The sequence below is a fragment of the Lissotriton helveticus genome, chromosome 3_1 (assembly GCF_964261635.1).
Source record: "Lissotriton helveticus chromosome 3_1, aLisHel1.1, whole genome shotgun sequence".
In the NCBI taxonomy this organism is placed as follows: domain Eukaryota; kingdom Metazoa; phylum Chordata; class Amphibia; order Caudata; family Salamandridae; genus Lissotriton; species Lissotriton helveticus.
Window position 1 is genome coordinate 925,792,797 of NC_136061.1, and position 22,454 is coordinate 925,815,250.

General features: G+C 47.6%; 1 protein-coding gene across 1 annotated transcript in view; it reads left to right on the forward strand.

The window, feature by feature from the left end:
- The window catches only part of CLIC4 (chloride intracellular channel 4), a 254,256-nt gene that overhangs the window by 44,130 nt on the left and 187,672 nt on the right, over positions 1-22,454 (forward strand). Inside the window, exon 2 of the mRNA XM_078681271.1 lies at positions 11,232-11,341. Within this exon, the coding sequence (XP_078537397.1) occupies positions 11,232-11,341 (110 nt within the window). The remainder of the gene's footprint in view (positions 1-11,231; positions 11,342-22,454) is intronic.

A 22,454-nucleotide genomic window follows, 5' to 3' on the forward strand; every position in this document is an offset into this window, starting at 1 on the left:
TGGCCTGCCATTTGAAATGAGGGTTTTTTGGTGACACCCTTTCGCCTCCGATCGGGACTGGGTCGCCTGCTTTGCTGCTGTCGCAAAGCGCTTTCTTATCTTTAAGGGGCCATGTGTTTCTAATTAGAAACACATGGCCCCATAAAGGCAAGAGGTCAATGCTTGTTATTTCATCGACGTCATGCAAGAAGTACAAACAATCCAGAAATATGGCCATTCATTCTCTTCTTTTTTTTCCAGAAGGGTTTTATATTTTATTAAGCCTGTCCGTGCAATAACAGAGGTTTCGAATTCACACTCAGGGCAAATGTGCCCACCGGAGAGAAATGCCACACCGTCGTCACAGCGCTGCGAGGAGACCAACGGCACGATTGTCAGTTGTTCGCGCACACCATCTGGTGGAAGAACTCCCGAAGGCTGACATTGCATTATTCGTGCTTTGTTGCTCCTGCACTGAATTAACAAATAAAGTGCTGGGCTAGACACGGAAAGTCCTTCCCGCCCCCCCGCCCCATGTAAAATGACCAAGATGCCATTTAATTTCAGTAAAGCTCAAGTGGAGTTGAGTCTCTCAAAACAGGTTTAGCGCTATTACCTATCTGTAGGTCTAAAAACATAAATCTTTCTAGCGTGTGAGATGAAACGCGGTGGGTTTTGCTTCGCACGGCTGCGTGACAGCTCTCCTGTTTGCCTCGCTGTCCACGAGGAGCCAAGGGGAAGAATCTGTGCATGAAAAATAGGGCAACGCGAGGATTCTGCGACGAAAGACAGCTCCCCCTACTGGCTCACCAGGCAACAACACAAGATAAGCTGTCTGCTACTTCTTTGTCCTATGGATGCATCTGCGTCTTGAACATTAGTTTTTTAACAATGTCCGATGCCTAACGCCTCAATCACAACTGGTGGCTCATTATATCAACGCAAAAGAGACCCAGACTGGAAAATAGTACTAACACACGAAGGCATTCACTAGACTCACCCACACATCTGGCTCATCATCGCGTGCATGTATGTAATCAGGCGCACGCTACTAATTACAAAATAGAGACAGAGATTCATTCTAATAGACCAACATATAGTGTACAACGCGAGAAGAATGCAGCATCTGTCCCTGCATGGGTAACTTCTTCAGATGTAAATATCCAATATTGGGGTGCAGACAGTATTAAGTGCTGGTCATTCAGCCATATGTAAGCACTCTCCAGTTTCTGAAGATGAGGGAAATGCAGCACGGGAAAGTGAAGTCATTTATTTAAGAGATTTATATAGCGTTGCAAGTCTACTCAAGTGTACCTCATAGCACTTTACAGTAAGAATTACAAGTCCAGTTAATGTCTGGCAGTAAGAGTTCAACTGAATGTGAAGGACGTTTCATATCCGGTGTTCCTCGCTCACTCGCACCAAGTCCGTATTGTATTCGAAGAACAGTCTTAAAAGCTCAGTCTTACGGCGTTTCAGGAATCTGCTTTCAATGCTAGATTCAACATATTCCTAAAGGTGTGTGTCTAATGTCACACAATTTGGTCACATGTGGTGGTGGGATTCAACTTCTGGTGCCTTCCTGTTCTAGCACTGAGAACTTATCAGCCACTTGAAAGCGTCTTCTCCTATTGTCACATATGATGCCCTTCATTTAGCTGATCCCAAATGGATATAACAAGCTTGCAACATACAGAAATCATTTTTGGCCTGCCATTTTTTAAGGGAAAACACCCCCTGCTTGCAGTAAAATGACTGAAGTCAGTCACAGGCAGGAGCCGAGGTACACAGCAGAGCACATGGCCAACGAGAAAAATACAATATTATGATGCGCTGTCAAGCAGGCTTTGATCTTTCTGCAGTTGTTCTCAAGCATATATTTACTATTTATAGGAATGTTTTCGAACAAGCGCAAGCACTTCCGTTATTTCCTACAACAGTAAGTTCATTTCGAACCCAAACAGTTTCTTAACATTGTAAAGAGCAGCTTTTACAATTTAACACTTTTTATCGTAGCCCATTTACATTGTTAAAAGGACGGAAGACTGAATTGGCATTGTCGGCATGAAACCTCGTGACCTGCCAATCCAGGAAGGCAGTGGCGACCGTTAACCCACGGTGGCAGCTTGCAGGATTACAGTACAAGGACGCACGCATCAGACTATCTTTCAGTATTCAGGTAACACTGAGAGGGGTAGGTACTCTATTAACAAGCATTTGCAATGCAATAGGTCTTGCATTTACGCTAGTTTAAGCTATTGGCATTGGAAATGACACTGCCTTTTTTTTTTTAACTCTTTTATTGTAATGAAGTATAGAAAAAACAAACCAGGCAATAAAACAATAATACAATAATCGGGCGTGCGCTCAATGAGGACGGGAGGTGTACAGCAATACGATACAGGAGTTGTTTTACACAGATGAGGGGGCCGGAGGCAGGGAACACAAAGTCAAGAACAAAAATGCTACACATCGCCAGGAATGTCGGGTCAGGGGGACTGGGGAGGATCTGATATCTCCATGAGGGGGGCATACATATGTCTCCCCGGTACGAGTTCCATTGGCTCCAAATTTTCCCCCATTTTCTTGGTCTGCCTCGTGCCACATACACAGTCTTCTCCCTAAACATGCACCAGTCCATGTTCTCCTTCCAGGCCGCAACCGTGGGGGGCCTCTGGGAACCCCACAACTGTGTAATGTCTCTCTTTGCAATCATATTACCAAGGGTCGCCCATCGTATCTGTGACACATCATAGTCATTCGGCTCCCATACATTCAACAAACAACGTCGAGCCTCTGGCAACATCGCAACACCCGTTACCTCATTCATCACCTCATGTATGCGATTCCAAAAAAGCACCATCTCAGGACATTCCCAAATTATGTGGAGAAAGGTACCGAGCAGACCACAACCGCGCTTACATAAACCATCCGTCGAATAACCCATAGGAATCAAGCGGGGGCCGGTAACATAAATCCGATGTAAGATCTTAAGCTGGACCAGGCGGAGACGGGCCGGAATTGAGACCTCCTTGGGTGAGGATACCGCTGATTGCCAGTCCTCGTCGTCCAATTCTATACCATCTGCAATCCAGATCGCCCTGAGGTGCTCGAGCAAGGTCGAGCGATCATTGATCATTTTCTTGTAGATCAGAGAAATGGTGCTATCCGGCACATGACCATCTAATATACGATCTTCGAGGGGGGAAGATTCCGGAATGTCACTACCCACGGGAAAGACCGAACTCAGCGCGTGGTGGACCTGGGCATAGCGGAAGAATTCCCTATCACTTAGTTTGTATTCCGTCTGTAGTTCTACGAAAGTCTTTATCTGCCCCCTAACCTAGAGATCACCCACTTTACTGATACCAATCATATCCCATCTCTCGAATCCTTTCGTTCGCCACAGGCAACCCAGTCTCGCAGATGCATAAAGCGGAGTCCCACGGGTCAGTCGATCTCTCCAGGCCATAGCCGCAGTCGCACAATGCCACACTCGTACTGCTATCTTAGTGGGTCCCGAAAGCTGTGAACGAGAAGATCCAGAATAGAGCGCCCTGTTATAATCGCCCCCCCGGTAGTAGCCATCTATCCATTTCAAACGCTGGATTCAATGCCGGGCCATACATCCCATGGTTAATTGCTGCAAGCTGGGAAGCCCAATAATATCGCCTGATATCCGGAAGTGCGATACAGCCGTCATACCAGGGAAGTGTTAATTTTGGAAAAGCGATACGCGAACGCCCGTCCCATATCAACTGCCTCTGTAGAGTCTCCACCTCTCGGAAGTACCTCGCCGGAATTACATCAAATGTATTCTGAAGTGCGTATAAAAAACCGCGGCGAGGACATCATTTTAAAAAGAGCTGCTCGCCCTAAAGGAGATAACGGCAATTTACGCCAACCCACCACGTCTGATCGTAAACGTTGAAGCGGAGTAAGCAGATTACGCTCGTAGCGAACCGCAGGGTCCAATGTTATAAAGACTCCCAGATATTTAAAACCCGTCTGTGTCACCTGGATAGGACATCCACGCGGCAAGAGGGGGATGCCGCCGGCGAGCACGTATATGTGAGATTTAGTCCAGTTAATGACGAGGCCGTAGTTTCTTCCGAACGAGTTAAGCACATCAAATAATACATTCAATGATATTTGAGGCGACGTGAGGTATAACAAAATATCGTCCGCATAGAGCGATATGCGGTCCTCAAAGTCCGGAGTCCAGTGTATGCCTCTCATCGAGGGCTCCCACCGTATCCAGGCAGCAAGAGGTTCCAAGGCAAGGACAAAGAGAAGTGGAGACAGAGGGCAACCCTGCCGCGTACCTCTCCCAAGAACAAAGGGCCCGGAGACCCGGCCGTTTTCCACAACCTGTGCCAAAGGTGTCTCATACAGAAGTTTTACCCAACTAATCAATCCAGAGCCAAAACCAAATTTTGCGAGAGCAGCCCAGAGATATGGCAATTCGATTGTATCAAAGGCCATCGTGGCATCCAAGGACGCCAAGATGGCCGGTTCACGCAGTGACGTCGCCCTCGCGAGAACACCATGCAAGCGCCGCAAATTCAATGCTGTGTTGCGATTTGGAATGAAACCAGACTGATCCGGATGGATTAGGTCACTGACTACCTTTATCAGGCGGTTTGTGAGCAGCTTAGCTAGAATCTTAGGTTCAGCATTAAGGTGCGAGATAGGCCTGTAGGACGCACAGCGGTCTCGTGGCTTCCCCTCCTTATGGATCACCATAATGGTCGCAAGATGCTGATCACGAGGATGGGAGCCAGTTTCTCGCGATGCTAAAAACATATCACGGAGATACGGCGCTAGCGTGTCAGGGCGTATCTTCTAAAGTTCGATGGGAAGACCATTAGGGCCCATAGCTTTCCCGGAGCGAATAGAGCGTATAGCGAGAGCCACCTAGTCAACCGTGGGCGCAGCATCCAACTAGTCCCTGTCTGACTCCGACAAACGAGGCAATGCAATATCCCGTAGCAACAAATGAGAATCTTCCTCAGGCCTGTTAGATACTGGGGAATACACGTCCCGAAAATATTCAGCAAAGCATTCAACGATGTCAACAGGGTCAGTCGCTCGCGTGCCATCAGGTCTCTCAATCACTGGAATCACACGACTTGCCCCCTCCTCTCTAGCCAAGCATTCAGTTTCCCAGCCTTATCGCCCACATCATACAGTCGTCCCTGCTGCTCTCTACCCATCATCTTAGCTGCATCGGTAACTAAAGTCCTATACTCAAGTTGCTTGAGACTGAGAACATGAAGCGCATCTCGGATAACATTCCGTTCCAAAGCACTTTACAACTCAGCAATTTCAGTCTCAAGGCGGACTACTGCCTCATTCCGGCTTTTCCTAGCGCACCCAATTAACGACAGCGCCTGTCCCCGAATGACCGTCTTAAATGCCTCCCACAGTGAGACAGGAGAGGACACAGACCCCACATTCTCAGCAAAGTACAGATCCAAAGACTTAATCAGTTCAGTACAGGTTTTGGGGTTGTGGAGGTACCATGGATTAATCGGAGCCACCCTTCCCTCGGCACCTACATTCATATTTATCTGAAACCACAGAGGGGAGTGGTCCGATATGCCTCTAGCCAGATGTCTGATCTCCCCAATTGACGAGGACTGGGCAGCCGGTATCAGAACATAGTCCAATCTAGAAAGACTACCATGTGCACCCGAGTGGAAAGTGTACTGTGTCTGTCCTGGATGCATCAATCTCCAACAGTCCACGAGTCCCAGTGCTTCTAAAAAACCACCCAACCAAGACTGTGCTCTCGTAAGGTCCCTGGGGGATAACGATCCTCCCTCCCGGAGACAACTGAATTGAAATCACTGCCGAGTATCAGGATACCATTCGGGAGCCCCAAAACTACTCGTCCCAAATCCGCAAAAGTAGTGGTCTGTAAGCCAGGTGGGTCGTACACCGAGAGCAATAAAATAGTTTTTCCCTCCCACCTACCAGTGAGTGAAACATAACGCCCCCTAGTGTCCAGAACTATGTCATCGATTTCCAGTGGATGAGAGTTCCTGACCAAGATACCCATCCCTCTAGAACTAGTAGTGAACCCAGAATGTGCAGCGAGACGATATCCCCGCCTGTTCAGAGCGTAGCAAGCGTTTCCAATCAAATGAGTTTCTTCTAGTAACACTACATCAGGGGAGAGGCGTCGCAACATTTGCAAGACTACTCCCCTTTTTATCCGGTCTCCCAACCCATTTACATTCCAGCATAATAGCCTCAGCCCCCTACCCCCCCATCCGGACCTTCGATGATCTCCCACCTCATGACGAACACAACACCCAAGTCCAAAGTTGAAACAGTCCGTTGCCTTGAAAAAGAAAGAAAATGAAACACTCCCAACATACTTCCCCCCCTCCCTCGACAATACCCCAGTACAACTCCCCCCACCCTGCACCCCTGCGTAGACTCGAAGGCCCCCCCAACTTGCAGTGTGCCTGTCGCCCTATCAAAAACTAATCTACACAAAGAAACCCAGAGGAGGAAAGGGTCCCTCTCTCCCCCGCCACCTCCGGGTGTGTACCTCAAAGCATACGATCACAAAAGTCAGCATGCCGAAGTTGTCTATTGTACTCATTATCCGGAACTCTGGTTCCATCGCTCATTCTTGTTCCAACAGGCCCCCCTCAGCTCCACCTGAATGTTCCTACGAACGCGCCGGGTAGGCAACGTATCCAGCCAGTCACTCACCCCCTCGGGGCGTTAAAAAAAGAGCGTCCGGTCTTCATACTCCACACGCAAACGGGCCGGGAAAAGCATCGCATACTTCAAGTCCATATCTCTAAGTCGCCTCTTCACCCCCTGAAATCCCATCCTTTGCTTCTGGACGGATTGGGAAAAGTCCGGGTAGAAGTTCACCGTGGTGTTTTCAAACTGCGTAGGGCCGTCTATCCGGGAAGCCTGCAAAATGGCATCTCTGTCCCTGAAATTAAAAATTCTGGCGATGATCGGCCGCGGGGGGAACCCCGGCTTCGCCTTCCCTCTTGGCACTCTGTGTGCACGTTCCACTGCGAAGAATGTACTCAGTCCCTTGGGGGTGAGGTGATTGAGGATGAGGTCTTCGACAAGGAGATCAGTGGTCAGTGTTCCAGAGTTTTCAGGGACCCCAATAATACGCACGTTATTACGTCTTGCACAGCCCTCAAAATCCTCCAGTCGACGAGCAAAGAAATCGTTGGCGGATCTCAAATTGCGAACTTCAGTTTGCAAGTCGGACATATCCGTCGTGAGGCTGGAGGTCATCAGGTCTAGGGATTTGACCTTCTCATTAGTCTTCGCCAAATCTGTTCTGATGAGATTAACGTCGATGGCCACTGTGTCAAGTTTCAGGGCCAGGGCCTCGTATTGCTGGCCGATGGATGTCTTAATGCTAGAAATGGCGCCCATGACGTCTTGAAGTGTTCAATCCGCCGACACAGTAGGATCATCAGTTGCCTCCTCCCGGACTCTGGGTGTGCCACCGGGGGACCCTCTGGGATGAGTGTAACGATCCATAACATTGGTTTGAGTTGCACCCCCCCCGGAAGGTGGTTTTGACTTTCCGTTTCTCACCCTCGGGCTTGCCTGTCATGGTGGGCTGCGTGCCCCCGAGGGGCGCCTGAGATCTGGTCCAAATGGCTCCTCCGAATTCACCCACGGGATCACCAAAGGCTGATTCAAGCCAGTATATATCCGCAGCCACGCACTCGTTCCCAGGCCTATGTGAAAGTCACGGGATCCAGTGCGCCCAGCGTCGGTCCGGGTGAGGGACAATGCCAGTGAGCAAAAACGAAACTGAAAGCCAACTCCGGGCTATGGCCTGGACCCCTTTAGCCGGTGTTGTTGAATTACTGCCTGGGCACAGCAGCAACTCAAGGCCCGGGTGTCTCCGTGAGGTGGGTCGCAAAAGTGTAGGAGGTCTTAGCTTAGGAACCCGAAGTCCAAATCAATTTCTGAAAGCAGCTATTATATCAGCTGGGCAGCGTCATCAATAACCCATCTTCGTATTCAGGATATAATTCAGGATAGATGCGGGAGGCGGCGAGGGTCTCGGGAGCCCTGTGCTCACGCGGCCATCTCGGATGCGCGTGAAGTTCCTCCCCCATGACAATGCCTTTTATTTACTTTTAAAAAACCAAAACATAAAATAAAATGCATTGTAATTTACATTGCCAATAGATCAAACTTGTGTAAATGCGAGACCTATTGCATTGCAAATGCTTGTTGATACTATGGTGCAGAGAAGGTTTCTTTTTTTTTTCACAACAAATTTTGTCAGCAATCACAATGGACCTGGCGACGCCAGGTAGCCAACCAATACAAGATACATATACATAAATAAGATGTTGACTTTTTTTTATATCTATCCAACAATAAAAGAACAACAACAATATAGCATAATGCCCCAACAGGGAGTTGTAGTGTCACATTACTGCTGCATTGCATATCACATATCGGGTCTAGCCACATTTCTCCGTCATTCATACACTCACACCCATGTCCACTGCATAGCCCCACTTCCATTATTTCGAATATTAATCTGTGAAGGACGCTGAAAAGCACCCGACAGTATTCCGCCCACCTCTTCCAAATGTTGGGTGTTTCTCCGGGAATCCTCTCGCTTTAAAGTTAGGTAGCTCTAACCCCATACAAAAATCAAGACCCTTCTTCTAAACCCCAACCCGTGGTGGGGACACATCTTTCCATACCCGTGCAATGTCACACTTAGCCAATCAACAAGACCCCTCCATCTATAGCCCTCCCAGAGGAACAGAATGCAAAAGGAATAAAAAAATAAGCTGCCTTAACACCCGCTCTATGGTAAAACATCAGCTGGAAATTTTCCAGCTTATTGATTTGGATAAACCGGATATCCTCCTTCTATCTGAAACATGGCTCACCACCGAGACTGTTCCCGACGTTCTGGCAGCAGTACCTGAGAATTACTATATCATTCAGGCTAGCAGACCGTTGCAAAAAGCTGGAGGTGGGGTGAGGCCATTATCCATCAGAATTTCCGGTTCACTACTTTAGGGATCACAGGTATCCCTTCTGTGGACCACCTCATACTCCAATTTGAATCTCCACAATCTTCTTTTATTTGTGCCTTATTTTATAGACCCCCCCCTCCACATGCCTACTTTTCCTCCACTACTAGGCAAAATGATTTCCCACCTAGCTATAAACCATGGCAGGATCCTAATAATCGGAGACTTCAATTACTAGCCTAACTATGCAAGAGAGAGTGTGGACTCCACAGAATTCACTGATCTCCTCACTGGAAAGAATTGTACTCAGCATGTGAAGACAGCCTCCCACATAAAGGGGCATTCCTTAGACCAAGTATGGACTTCTAATTTGGAAGTATCTACGTTCGCTATCTGACCATGCACTTGGTCGGATCACCATCTTATCACATTTTTAATATCCAGCATCCCCCCCTACTAAAAATGTTCAGATAAAAAACAACTTGGCTAGTAACTGGAACTGCGCTAATATGGGCGAATTTTGCTCAATACTAACGGCCACAGCCGGAACAAACTCTGCACACCCAGGCAATAGGTATCACAGCTTGGCTTGAATCCACTAGTAATCGCATTGCCCCTCTTTAGAAAACCAAGACAATGCGACGCCACGACGCCCAACGATGGTTCTCCAACTATTTCAACATGAGGCACAGGGTCAGACTGATTTGCATAGGGCCATGTCTGAACTGGGTTGGCAGAGTGGGCTAAAGAACGGTGATGAATCAAACCCAGATCTGTTGACTTGGTGTGAGTGTTTGATTGGTTCAGATGCTCCGTCCATCACCACCCCCTTTTGTACCGCTTTGTTCGCCATAAGTTGGCAGGGTATGCTCAGACGTGTGTTCCTTGCTCACTTTGCCACTGGAGTCAAGCAAACCTGACTGAAGACGGCTGAAATGCCAGAAACCGGTCCTAGGAAGCTTGTTTCTGGTCCAGGGAAGGAATGGCTTGGCAGTTCGGGCTGGACTGTTCCCATGAGGCACAGGGTCAGACTGATTTGCATTTGGCCATGTCTGAACTGGGGTGGCAGAGTGGGCTAAAGAACGGTGATGGATTAAACCCAGATCTTTTGACTGGGTGTGAGTGTTTGATTGGTTCAGATGCTCCGTCCATCACCACCCCCTTTTGTACCACATCGGTACCCGCGGCAGCGGCTGCTCCAGTGCATAGGTGATCATGAGCGGTGAATGATCGGAGTCATAGTGCTAGATGTGAGCACGACGAAACACGTGTTGGCTGCTGTTTCTGTGGATTGTGGCTGCTGTTTCTATGGATTGTGAACATTTGGATGAATAACATTTTATTTTGATTACAAGGACTATATGGACTGTATAAAGTGCAGATACGGAACACGAACAATGGAATCAACTGTGCCAACTGAAGAGTACTTTTAAGTTGGAGTATAAATTACGAATTTGGACATTATTTTATTACTAAGTTCAGAGTGCTCGGGGAGGGCTTTTTTTTTTTGTGCCCAAGCCTGACCCACCGTCCCCCCCCCCCCCCCCCCACCCCCCGACATGGCCATTAAGCAGGCTCATTGTGCTGACAATATCAAAACAAAAAAATAACCAATATTCATATGGGTGGCTTAGGAGCATCATTCCATTTTATTGAGATGTCTCATTGAAGCAATCACTACTGAGATTTAGTGTGACTTGCCGTTAAGTGACATATTTGAAAAACTTGATGAGCCAGATCAGACTTTCATTTAATAATGTGAGTGCTATTAAACTCTGTATTAGTAATAACTGTTGTTTAGAGCACACAATGGCAAACCCATGAAGCAGGAAACGCGGTATAAAGGGTGAATGTATTATTATTCTGTTGAATTCGTAGCTTAAAGTGCTAATTTAGCAGTAGACTCACACCTTTGCTTTTTTGAAAAGCGCATTATGTAAAAAGAACCTCTTTTCTATCGCTATGCTATGTATATATATATATTTCCCACAAACGATCCTGTCGCAGAGGGAACACTTAGCAAGTCGGTGCTGGGTCGGAACCAGGACCGGGTCCCGTAGATATATATATATATATATATATATATATATATGTGTATATATGTATGTATATGTATGTATATATTTATATATATATGTATGTGTGTGTATCTATATATGTGCATCTTTGTATATGATTATATATATATATATATATATATATATAACGCCACTCATAAAGATTAACTTTTTTATCATTTATATACAGGCTGGAAGTGACGGAGAAAGCATTGGAAATTGTCCCTTTTCTCAAAGACTGTTCATGATTCTTTGGCTCAAAGGAGTTGTTTTTAATGTTACTACAGTTGATCTTAAGAGGTAAGGAAAACTTTTAAAACATGATTTTTTTTCCACGCTCCCTTATTTGGAACTTTTGTAGCTGATGGTATTTGTTTAGTTCACCCTAGCATTGTCTTTTATAGTCATCTTTGGAAACACAATTGTAGATTTGAGAACATGAAGTATTGAACTTGGACAAATTAAGACAAATTGTCAGGCAAAATTAATTATCAAAATAAACTGGAGTTTTGATGAGTGAAGTATGTCTTTTTTTATTTTAAGGGTCTTAGTGTACTAATCAGACCATTATCTGATATATACATACACAAAAAAGCAGAGAACTCTGGGTAGTTCCCTAGTTTGTGGTTTGTGAACGTTTTTCTATCTTCCCTTTTTATTAGCGACACACTTGTATGCAATTGCAATTGCATGAAAATTCAATGCAATTTGGCAATTCTTTGCCTTACTTTAGGCTGCTTACATATATGTTAGTTACTCTGGTAAAAAAAAAACTATACTTGTATATGTATATTTTTAAAAGTGCTCTGGAATCCCCATACATGGGTGGGATTATTCAGAGCATACAACTTTGATGAAGATTTCCCTGAAATAGAACTAGGATTACGGGTAACTTTTCTTTTTTTTGTAAGGAAGGTTTTTTCATCTGAGTGAGGATGCAATTTTTTATCTGATAGACTTCTAGCCGCAGAGTCCTACACCTTAGAATATTTCCTAGAAGTCAGACTGCAGCCAGACATTTTTGAGCAATCCCCTTGAACGTTGTTCGGCTCCACGTGGCATAATTGGCATCGTCCATGCCGGAATTGATGTGCACGTCTTGTGTGGAGAGCCAGACCTTGAACCTCTTGGCTGCTCGCCATACAACTCCACACCGCTCCAGGTTCTGTTCATGAAAGAACCTCTTTGCGAACCAGGACAACTTCTGGTAAGTCCCATACGATGTAGTCAAAGAAGTTGAAGCGCTCTTAGACTTCTCCGTGTCACTCCCACTCTTCAGATGACGCGAGAGAATGACACCACAAATCCAAGCTCCACTCACAGGTTGTTCCTGCACAGCCGGCGTCTGACACTGGATCTGCTCTGCGTTGCTCTGAGTTTCCTGAAGTCGGAGTGACCCCAATCCAACTCCGTGAATTCTTTGAGTTCATGAGCCTCATATTTTGGCTGCCAAACCCAACTTGAGGGCCTTAGGGCCCCATGGCCTCGGAAGGGTCTTCAACTGGAGCTCTGCCGGCGGGTCTGCCCTCTGCACCAGTCGGCCCCTCTGGATCTGTTGATGGATCCGGACCTGCTGCAGCTTCGCTGCCGCCTTAGGGGGTCATTTCAGTGGTGCAGTTCCCAGTGCCGCTGATGCCAAACCCTTTGTGATTCCCGACTTCGATACGGAGCCGGGCTGGCATCGCATGATGTCGGTTCCTGCGCCCGCTAGGCTTACATGGCCTAAATCGGAGATGGAACCCAATTTCCCTCAAGGCCCCACTGAGGAACACAAATGAAGGCTATCTGAGGATCTGTATGGCCATTCTGCCCCCCTAGCAGAGTCTATAGCCAATGACACCTGGTACGAGGACTTGGATGACACCAGTGGTCTGGACACCGCTTCAGAGGTGGACCTCCTCTCTCCTTCCACAGTGACTACAGAGGAAGAGGCTTCTTTCGCGATGGTGGTCTGTAGGGTGGCTGAGGTCCTGGGCATGATGCTTTCCACTGATGAGGTCAAGACTAGCGCCTGGAGAGAGGGGCTTCAGCCCGGAGTATCCTACTCCGAACTCCTATTGCACTTTAATGAAGCGCTCACAGATGTCCTGCTCAGGCCTGTACTAAGCCCTGCACAGGACTGTTGTTCACTGCCATTGCCCCACTCCCGGGAACCAAGCCTTCCTCTCCCAGCACCCCACCCCTGTGGGCCTGGTGGTCCAGGCCTCAACCTCAGATAAATCCTGGCGCTTTCCCTAACACACCATTGGAGATGGAATTCAAGAGGCTGTTTACTTTCGGTGAGAGAATGTTCTCTTCTACCACTCTGGCACTACAGTCTGTGAACACTGTGTGCTTATGTGGCCATTGTTCCTACACAGTGTGGGATATGGTTGCATAAGTGCTGCCTATGGGCCTGAATGAGGCCGTTACCATACTCTGCTAAGCTATTCAATTCATCATTCTCCCCTTTGGCCTCACCAGTGCCCCTTAGGTGCCCATCAGGATGATAGCAGTGGTAGCAACATATCTGCGAAGGTTAGGGGTTCCAGTCGTCCCCCTATTTTGACGACTGGCTTTTGGAAGTGGGATCGCTCCAGGCAGTTATCTCCCACCTCCAGACTACTTCGAATCTCCTGCACTCACTGGGGTTCACTATAAGCATCCCGAAGTAACAGCTGGCTCCTTGCCAGATAATCCCTTTTATCAAAGCTGCTCTGGATAGAGTGCAGTTTCAGGCTTATCCTCGCGATCAGCGAGTCCAGGATATTTGGACTATGATTCCAATATTTCAGCCTCTATCCTTGATTACGGTGAGACTGACTCAGAGATTGCTGGGCCCCTTCGCCTCCTGCATCCTCTTAGCATATGCCAGCTCTGCAGAAGGATTGGAGGACCCAGTGGCACAGCATATTGGGAATCTCTCAGATCTACACCAGATATCAAGGGGTACTGCAAAAACACTGCAGTGGTGAATCACGGTCTGTGATTGGGTCAGTGGCAGAACCCTTTTGTTTCCCCATCCAGAGCTCCCAGTGGTGACTGATGCGTCATTTCTGGGTTGGGGCGGCCATCTAGGAGAAGTGGAGGTAAGAAGACTCAGGTCTCTGGCGGAGACTCAGCTCCACATCAACCTGTTGGAACTGAGAGCAGTCCGATTGGCACTAGAAACCTTTCTTCCTTCCAACAAGGGAAGGCTTGTTCAGATATTCACAAACAACACCATTGCCATGTGGTATTGCAATAAGTAGCTCAGAGGGAGGTCTTGTATCCTGAGTCAAGAGGTCCTGTGTCTCTGGACATGGCTGGAACATCAGGATATTTTTCTGGTGGTTCGAGATCTCACGGGTCCTTTGAACAGCAGAGCAGACAAATTCAGCTGTCATTGCCTTACGGATCATGAATGGCGTCTCCATCCGAATGTGTTACAAAGTCTCTTCAGAGATTGGGGAGAGCCTTGGTTAGATCTGTTCGCCACTGCTGAGAATGTGCAACGTCCACACTTTTGCACGTTGGAGTTTCCAAGGCGGCTTTCGCTCAGAGACACACTTTATATAGGGTAGAGCCCAGGACTCCTGTACACTTTCCCCTGATACCACTCCTGTGCAGAGTTCTCAAGAAGATCAAGAATGACTGGGCCCAAGTTATCTTTTATCAGACTGGGCAAGAAGAGTCTGGTGTCCCGAACTTCTGAGCATGAGCATCTGTCTTCCATTCAGCCTGCTTCTTCAGGAGGATCTCCTAAGGAAGCAGCAGGGCAGTGTTCAGCACCGAACCTACCCACTTCCCACCTACATGCGTGGCGATGGAGCTGATCCTTTGTCTGTACCCTTGTTTACATTTCTGCTGTTTGTTCTATCCTTAGCCTGGCAAAGCCATTTCTCTGCCATTTCTGCTTTCCTACTGTTGCCGGAATAACCTTCCCTGTTCAAGTCACCTGTTGTCACTTGTTTCCTTAAGGGTTTACAACATGTTTCTTCCTACACCTTTCATTATGCCCCAAATGGAACCTTAATTTAGTTCTCACATTCCTCATGTGCTCATCTTGTGAACCACAGCACTGCTGCCCTCTAAGACTGCTGACCATCAAAACTGTCTTCCTGTGGCAATGACAATAGCCAGAAGGTTTAGCGACTTGCAAGCACTTTCTGTTAACTTCCTGAACATTTCCTTCTTCCCAGAGAAGCTGGTTCTTAGAACCTGAGAATCCTTTTTGCCACAGATAGTTACTCCATTCCACATCGGGCAGACTATCACACTGCCTACTTTCTTCGTCCCCACCCCCTAATCCTACCAAGGAAGAGGAGAGACTACACCATCTGGACCCGAAAAGAGTACTGTCTTTATATATCGATTGCACCAAGGTTTCCGGGTATATGATCAACTTTCTGTTGATGGGTGTGAAGATAAGCAAAGCAGCTTTCAAAAGGACCATCTCCAGATGATTATCCTTTGTGTTAAAATCTGCTACGCACTGGCTAAAAAGCAGCCTCCTGAGGGCCTAGGAGCTCATTATCCCAGAGCTAAAGCTACGACCACTGCTTTGACGAGAGTGGTTCCAGTTCTGGATATGCCCAGTTCTGGATGGGCTCTTGCCTACATTGGAGGAGCCCACACACTACCCTCCCATCATCCTGTGAGATTACCGGGATCATTATTAACCCGGGACCGGCCCCACTCAAGGGGACTCCCTATTCGGGCATTGAATGATCGGCCAACTCCATCCTCCCTGGACATCCTATGCCTCTATCACTATCATCTTCAGATCCCACACTATTTAGCGGAGGTCGGTAACCCGGCCTACTAATCTCACCCTTGGGACCTCATTTATCCGATACCTCATCTGGACGTCCTCGGATATTCAGCCATCTCTGACTGAAATTATTTTATCTCAGGTTTCCCAGGCGCACTCAGTTCGCCTCTCATCCTGTTTTTTCTGTGCCCTGAAGGTGTGACCCACATGCTGGATCGCTCACCGAACCCCGCGTCGGCCCTGGGCCCTCTGGTCTTCATGTCTCCTCCAACATTACCTAGTTGTGGCCTCTTCTGAGGTTCACATGAAGCCTTGGAAAAAAACAACTTTTTTCACCCAATGGAAAAATATAGTGAAAGGGTGATGGTATGATACCACATATGAACTATACAGCAAATTGTGGGTTATTTCACATATTTCATTGTTAAAGATCTACCGGGGGAGACTAATTGTTTTTGAAACAGTGGACCACGTGTGACTTTTGTGTATGTTTGAACGAGTGAGTATGAATCTGGCTGAGAGTACAAGTTGGTTTTGTGTATGTGTTGCACCTGGGTCTCTTTGATTGTATAATGTGGAATATTTATTAAAGGTTTAATAGCTGTGCTTTTTGTACCTAAAGAACTGTTACAATACATTTGATACATTTGTTCTAATAATCATGGTCTCAGGTTATCAGGATCTTTAGCATTTGTTGCCCTCTGGGCTTGTAGCACACTGTACTTCCACTCCACTCTGGGGTTGTGATAATGCTGTTTTTGTGCTTTATTCTTGATGCTTAGCGTTTCTTTACATTATATTCAGGCAGTGGGTTTCTCCTTATCGTTAATATTAATTTTGAACTATTCTTGGGTGTTTTGTCCATTACTTTCAAGTAAAATATCTTTCTCCTAATTTGCTTTTCCATTGAACGGATTTGTGGTTATTTGGGTTTTCAAAAATGTTTTTCTGTTATCCAGTTTTTTTGTACAACTTTATGTACTAAATGATTGATCATGTCTGTTTTGCGCGAGCCCCGTTCCCGAATCGTGTGTTCCCAGTATGGGAGCCCTTCTACCCCACCACTATTCAAATAGCCCTTATGATGACTGTTTTCATCGAGGCATTCTGCTTGCGGGTGCAACAGTATCAAGAATACCATTATCCTATAATGCCCCTCCATGTTTTAGAGATCAAGCCTACTTACCAACTACCCATCCATGGATTTCTCTTAGAGTCAGTTCAAAGAGTTCCGTTTAGCTGTGCTCCAGCTCTTCGGATCCCTGCCGAGAGGCCCTGCCGTACCACTGGTGGGTTCGCCCTTGGCACCAGTTGGACTCTCCAATCTAGTCTTACTTCTGGCACCAATTCTGACTCTGCTTCTGGCACCATGAACCACGCCGACCGCGAGCACTTCGACACCAATGCCAAATCTTTTGACGCAGGAGGAGGTCCTAATAGTTCTTTCCACTTCGACGCCAGTCCATGTTTGACCGAAGTCTCGCCCAATACCACCTTAGACGCCATTTCCTCCCACTTGAATTACTGCCTCCACAAGGGAACACACACACATTACACTCCTTTTTTGGTAAGGACTCAAAGAACTAATAAGACCCGGGTGATGGGTTTACTAGCAGGATGATAGTTGGTACAGTGACTTACTGAAGACTAGTGGTCTCGATACGTCCCCGGAATTTGGCCTACTTTCACCCCCTGTACTAGCCACAAAGGAATTCACTTCCTACGTCATGAAAATGTGTGGGGTATCCTAAGCACTTGACCTCCAGCTCCCCACTATGGAGCTTAGACCAATATCTTCACGGAAGTCCTCCAGGCAGAGCAAACATCTTCTGAACCCCTTCTTCTCTTTAATAAGGCACTGATACCTTAATGGGGACGTGCTCTGGCCTCCTAATCACTTGCCAAATTGCTGTGGACAATTGCCCTGCTCTAGGTGACCCTGCCCCCGACAGGAAATCTAAGCAGGTGGAAATGGTTGGGGAACAAGTGTTTTCCTCAACCAGTCAGGCACTCTTGTCAGTTAACCCCAGCTGCCTGTTCAGGCCCCTCGGGTGTTTACGAAAGTGATGGCGGTGGTCGCAGCTCATCTGCGCAGATCCGGGGTTTCAGTCTTCCTCTTTCTCGACGACTGGTTGTTGAAGGCGGGCTCGCCCCAGGGAGTCATCTCCCACCTCCAGACTACGGCCGACCTCTTGCATTCGCTGGGGTTCTCCATCAATGTGCTGAAGTCCCACCTGATTCCCTCTCAGAAGCTCCTTTTCATCGGTACAGTTCTGGACACGTTGCGGTTTCGGGTCTATCCTCCTGAACAGCGAGTCCGGGATATTCGGGCTATGATTCCGATCTTTCAGCCTCTATCCCGGGCCTCAGTCAGAATGACCCTGAGGCTGCTGGGCCTCGGGGCCTCCTGCAACCCGCTGGTCGATCATGCCAGGTGGTAAATGCGTGCTCTGCCGTGGGACCTGAAGTTCCAGTGGGCACAGCATCAGAGGAATCTGTCCGATTGTGTCCAGATCTCGGAGGGCACTGCACGACAATTGCAGTGGTGGCTCACGAACCAGGATTGGGTCAACGGCACATCCCTCTCCCTTCTCCAACCAGACCACACAGTGTTGACAGACGCATCCCTTCTGGGATTGGGTGGCCACATGGGGGAGGCGGAGGTGGAGATCAGAGGCCTCTGGTCTCCGGTGGAGTCCGGGCTCCACATCAACCTTCTGGAGCTTCGGCGATTTGTCTTGCACTAAAAGCATTCCTTCCCTCTGTCCGGGGAAGAGTAGTGCAGGTGTTCACGGACAACACCACCGCCATGTGGTACTGCAACAAACAGGGCGTTGGGTCGTGGACCCTATGTCAGAAGGCTCTCCGCCTCTGGACATGGCTGGACAATCCGGACATATCCTTGGTGGTTCAACACCTGGCGTCTTCACTCGGAGGTGGTTCAAGGTCTCTTACAGAAGTGGGTATAGCCTTGGTTAGATCTATTCGCCACCGAAGAGAAGGCGTAATGTCAGCAATTCTGAGCATTGGAATTTCCAAGGCAGCACTCGCTAGACGACTCTTTTCATCGCGAGTGGAGTTGCGGTCTGTTGTACGCCTTTCCGCCTATACCACTTCTGCCCAGAGTGCTGAAGAAGATCAGGCGCAACAGGCCCCAAGTCATTCTTTTGGCTCCGGATTGGGCACGAAGAGTCTGGAATCCCAAGCTGGTCAACATGCCATCGATCCTCCGATCAGACTTCCTCTTCGGGAGGATCTTCTGTCGCAGCAGCAGGGGACGGCCCTCGACCCAAACCTGTCTAGCCTCCACCTCATTGCGTGGAGATTGAGCGGCGGCAGTTGACGTCGTTTGACCTGCCTCCCGAAGTCTGCGATGTAATCTTGGCAGCCAGGCGTCCCTCCACTAGGACGGTATATGCCTGTTGGTGGAACACATTTGTGGCATCGTGCACAGGAAAGGCTTTGGATACCCTCTCTGCCCCTCTTTGAGGTTCTCTTCTCCCTCCTTTCTTTGGCCCAGCAGGGCAGACCATCACTTTGCCTTTACCCGCCTCCGTATCCTTCGAAAGAGGAGGAGAGGCTCCACCGTCGGGACCCAAAACGTGTGCTTTCCCTTTATCTGGATCGCACCAAACAGTTCCGGGTGGATGACCAGCTCTTTGTTGGGTACGTGGGTGAAAAGGAAGGTCGGGACGTACACAAACGAACTATCTCCTGATGGGTCGTTTTGTGTATCAAAGCATGCTATTCTCTGGAGAAGGAGCCTCCATTGGGGCTTCGCGCCCATACTACAAGAGCAACGGCAGCAACTACTGCTCTGGGACGAGACGTTCCTCTAAATGACATCTGTCAGGCAGCTATGTGGGTCTGCTTGCAAAACACTACTGTCTTGACGGTCGGGTCAGGAGAGCCGGCTTCTTTGGCCGTTCTGTTCTCCAGGACTTTCTGGTGTGAGATTGGTTTGCAGACCCACCACCGGGGTTGGTATTGCCGGGGTATCTATTCTAAGGTAAGGAATCTATAACTAACATGTTTCTTTCAGATGAACCAGCTGCTTACGTTTTGTAACGATATATGTGTGAGAAACATTAGTCAGTTATAGATTCCTTACACCCCCACCCATCCTCCACGTTCTGCGAACTGATTTCAAGGGTTAAGGTTATCCTTTCAGGGCCCTAGTTTTGTGCACCGGTGGTCAGTATCTTGCATGGCTCTGCGTTTCTGGCGCAGAAAGTCGTGTACAGAACTGATGTCAGCGCGCGAGGGCGGCATCTAAGTAGCCGCCGCGACATCATCCCAGCGACACGATGCCAACGACGGACGCGGAGCCGTCCGACGCCCAGAGGTACTGCTGACGAAAAAACTTTCCGGTTCCAGTCTGACGCCTGGGGGTAATTCTAAGGTAAGGAATCTATAACAAACTAATGTTTCTTACAGATATATCGTTACCGAAGGTAAGTAACTTGTTCATTAGAGTGGGGGCAGGGATGTTTCTGAGTTCATGTTTAAAAACTCTCACTTTTAATTGATATACTACTAAAGCATGATGTACTGCCATTTAAAGACTGCACATTTCCATTGAAATGGTTGCAAACTTTCCACACACGTTGTTTTACTTATAAACTATATACTGTACAAACAATAATGGAGAAATTGGGTTTCAGCAAGTAATCATCATTTGCTTATCACCAAGTAAAGTGTTCTGATTTGTTTTGATCCTATTAAAATATTTGTTTCCATCAACATCATTATTAAAAAAAAGTGCTATCCAAACTACTGAAATATATTTTGGATTATTTGCACAGTTAATTTATAAGTATTTTAATGTTTTGTTTTGTTTTTAGAAAGAAACTGGCATCTTTTTGCCTTTCATTGAACACAGCATGATTGTCAGACAGTTCACTTTTCTTTCTCTGACTGCAAAGTTAGAGGATTTTGTAAACCGAATCACCAGGATAAAATAAGGAACAATCTATAAGAAGACATAAACTGACATTTTATGTCTGTCTTTGACAGCATAGCAAAAGAAACAGGATTAAAAGAGATCTTTCTTTTCTTTCACTTCCTTAATTATAAAAACACCTGTTATTTGTCAGCTAGTCTCTCTCGCCAGACCGGGCCAGTAGTTCCTAAAATAAGCTCGCCCTGATCACATCTGACTCACCAAAGCGAGCTGGCGAGTAGATTTCTCGAGGTCTGATTGTTGTGACTGTATTCCCCACACAGTAACTGCTGGTGAAATTATAAAGTGGTAGGACGTAATTACCTCATTGATTTTGAATTGATGCACTTAACTTTCCAAACCTGCTTTTAGGGGATGGGGACAGTTGGTACCATATAAACATACATAAACAAACCCTCCAGTCCCTAAACACTAACCTGAATGAAGGAGGGTGCAGAGGCTGCAGTACTGCACTGCCAGGAAGGTTTGCAGTGGCATTCCACAAGCACTGCTGATAGACAGCCTGGAGGGCCTGCTGGTGTTGCTTCTTGCTACCAGCTGCATCCTACGTCAGAACTGAAGGCAGGCTCATTAAAGCTGCTTAACTCTCATTCATGCTGCATGCTGCTGGCATTACTACCTTTGTGTGAAGAGCTAGCACACAGCAGTAGGCCTTGCAGGCAGGACCGGAGCACTCACTACATGGGAGAATGACTATCGTAAGTGCACTTCACGTGCGAGGGACTCACAGAAGAAGCAAGTACTAATTCCTTCTTCTGGCTAATGTCTACTTACTGCTGATTGTATTTTAGGAAGGCTTGGAGAAGTGCTGGTGAGTCAGTCTCCTTCCTGGACTCCTAAGCCCCTCACAAAGCCCAACCAACAGTGAGCAAAAAGCAAAAGGTGGGTGGAGCCCATGACATTCCTCCAAGCTTTCACCATCCACTACTGAATTGACTGTGCTGGTCTGTCCTGCCCTGAACCAATGGCACTGAGTTGGCCACATCCAGGCCCACAAACAAAATGCCTTAGTGCCGATCAAGCCACTGGCACTAACAAGAGGTCACAACTCTTCAATGACACAAGCACTCTTACTTGTTCCTCAGGGACGAGTGAGAATCTCGCTCGGCACAGGCGCAGTAACATGCCCTGTTACAAAAAAAAAAAATTGACATCTCGAGCCTGAAGGAGCAGCTAGTCCTTTCACTCGGCTGCTTGTGTGTTTTATTCTTCTCCTCTTCCTCTTCTCCTCTTCTGTGTGGCAGAGGACCACCCCTTTCGCCCACATGCACCAACTGCCGCTGCCTTTGGGACTTGGCGGGACAATTCCTCCATGGTGTGCCCGAAGATCTCCTACTCATTCTTGCTCAAGTGATTAAAGGCAGCTGTGATGCAACCAAGCACTTGATTTGCTGTGGCTTGGACCCCACGGATCCATCAGGCGAGCCATAGGCATCAGTGTTGCTATTTACCCTTATGCTTGGCTGAGATCGACTGGATTATCAGGCGACATCCAGTCCTTCCTGAATGTGAACAAGGCTGGTTCTGCTCTAGGGCATTTTACAGAGAGCAGGACTACTACACGCCTTCTGGGCCAGTCTGCCCCCACTTGCCAAAAGCAACAGTCTTTAGCTCCTTTCCCGGCTTTGGTAGAGCTGCCCCATGCCGTCTGCCTTTCGCAAGGAACCTAGCAGTTACGCAGTCGAGGCCGTGGTGATAACCACCCCCACAGCCAAGCT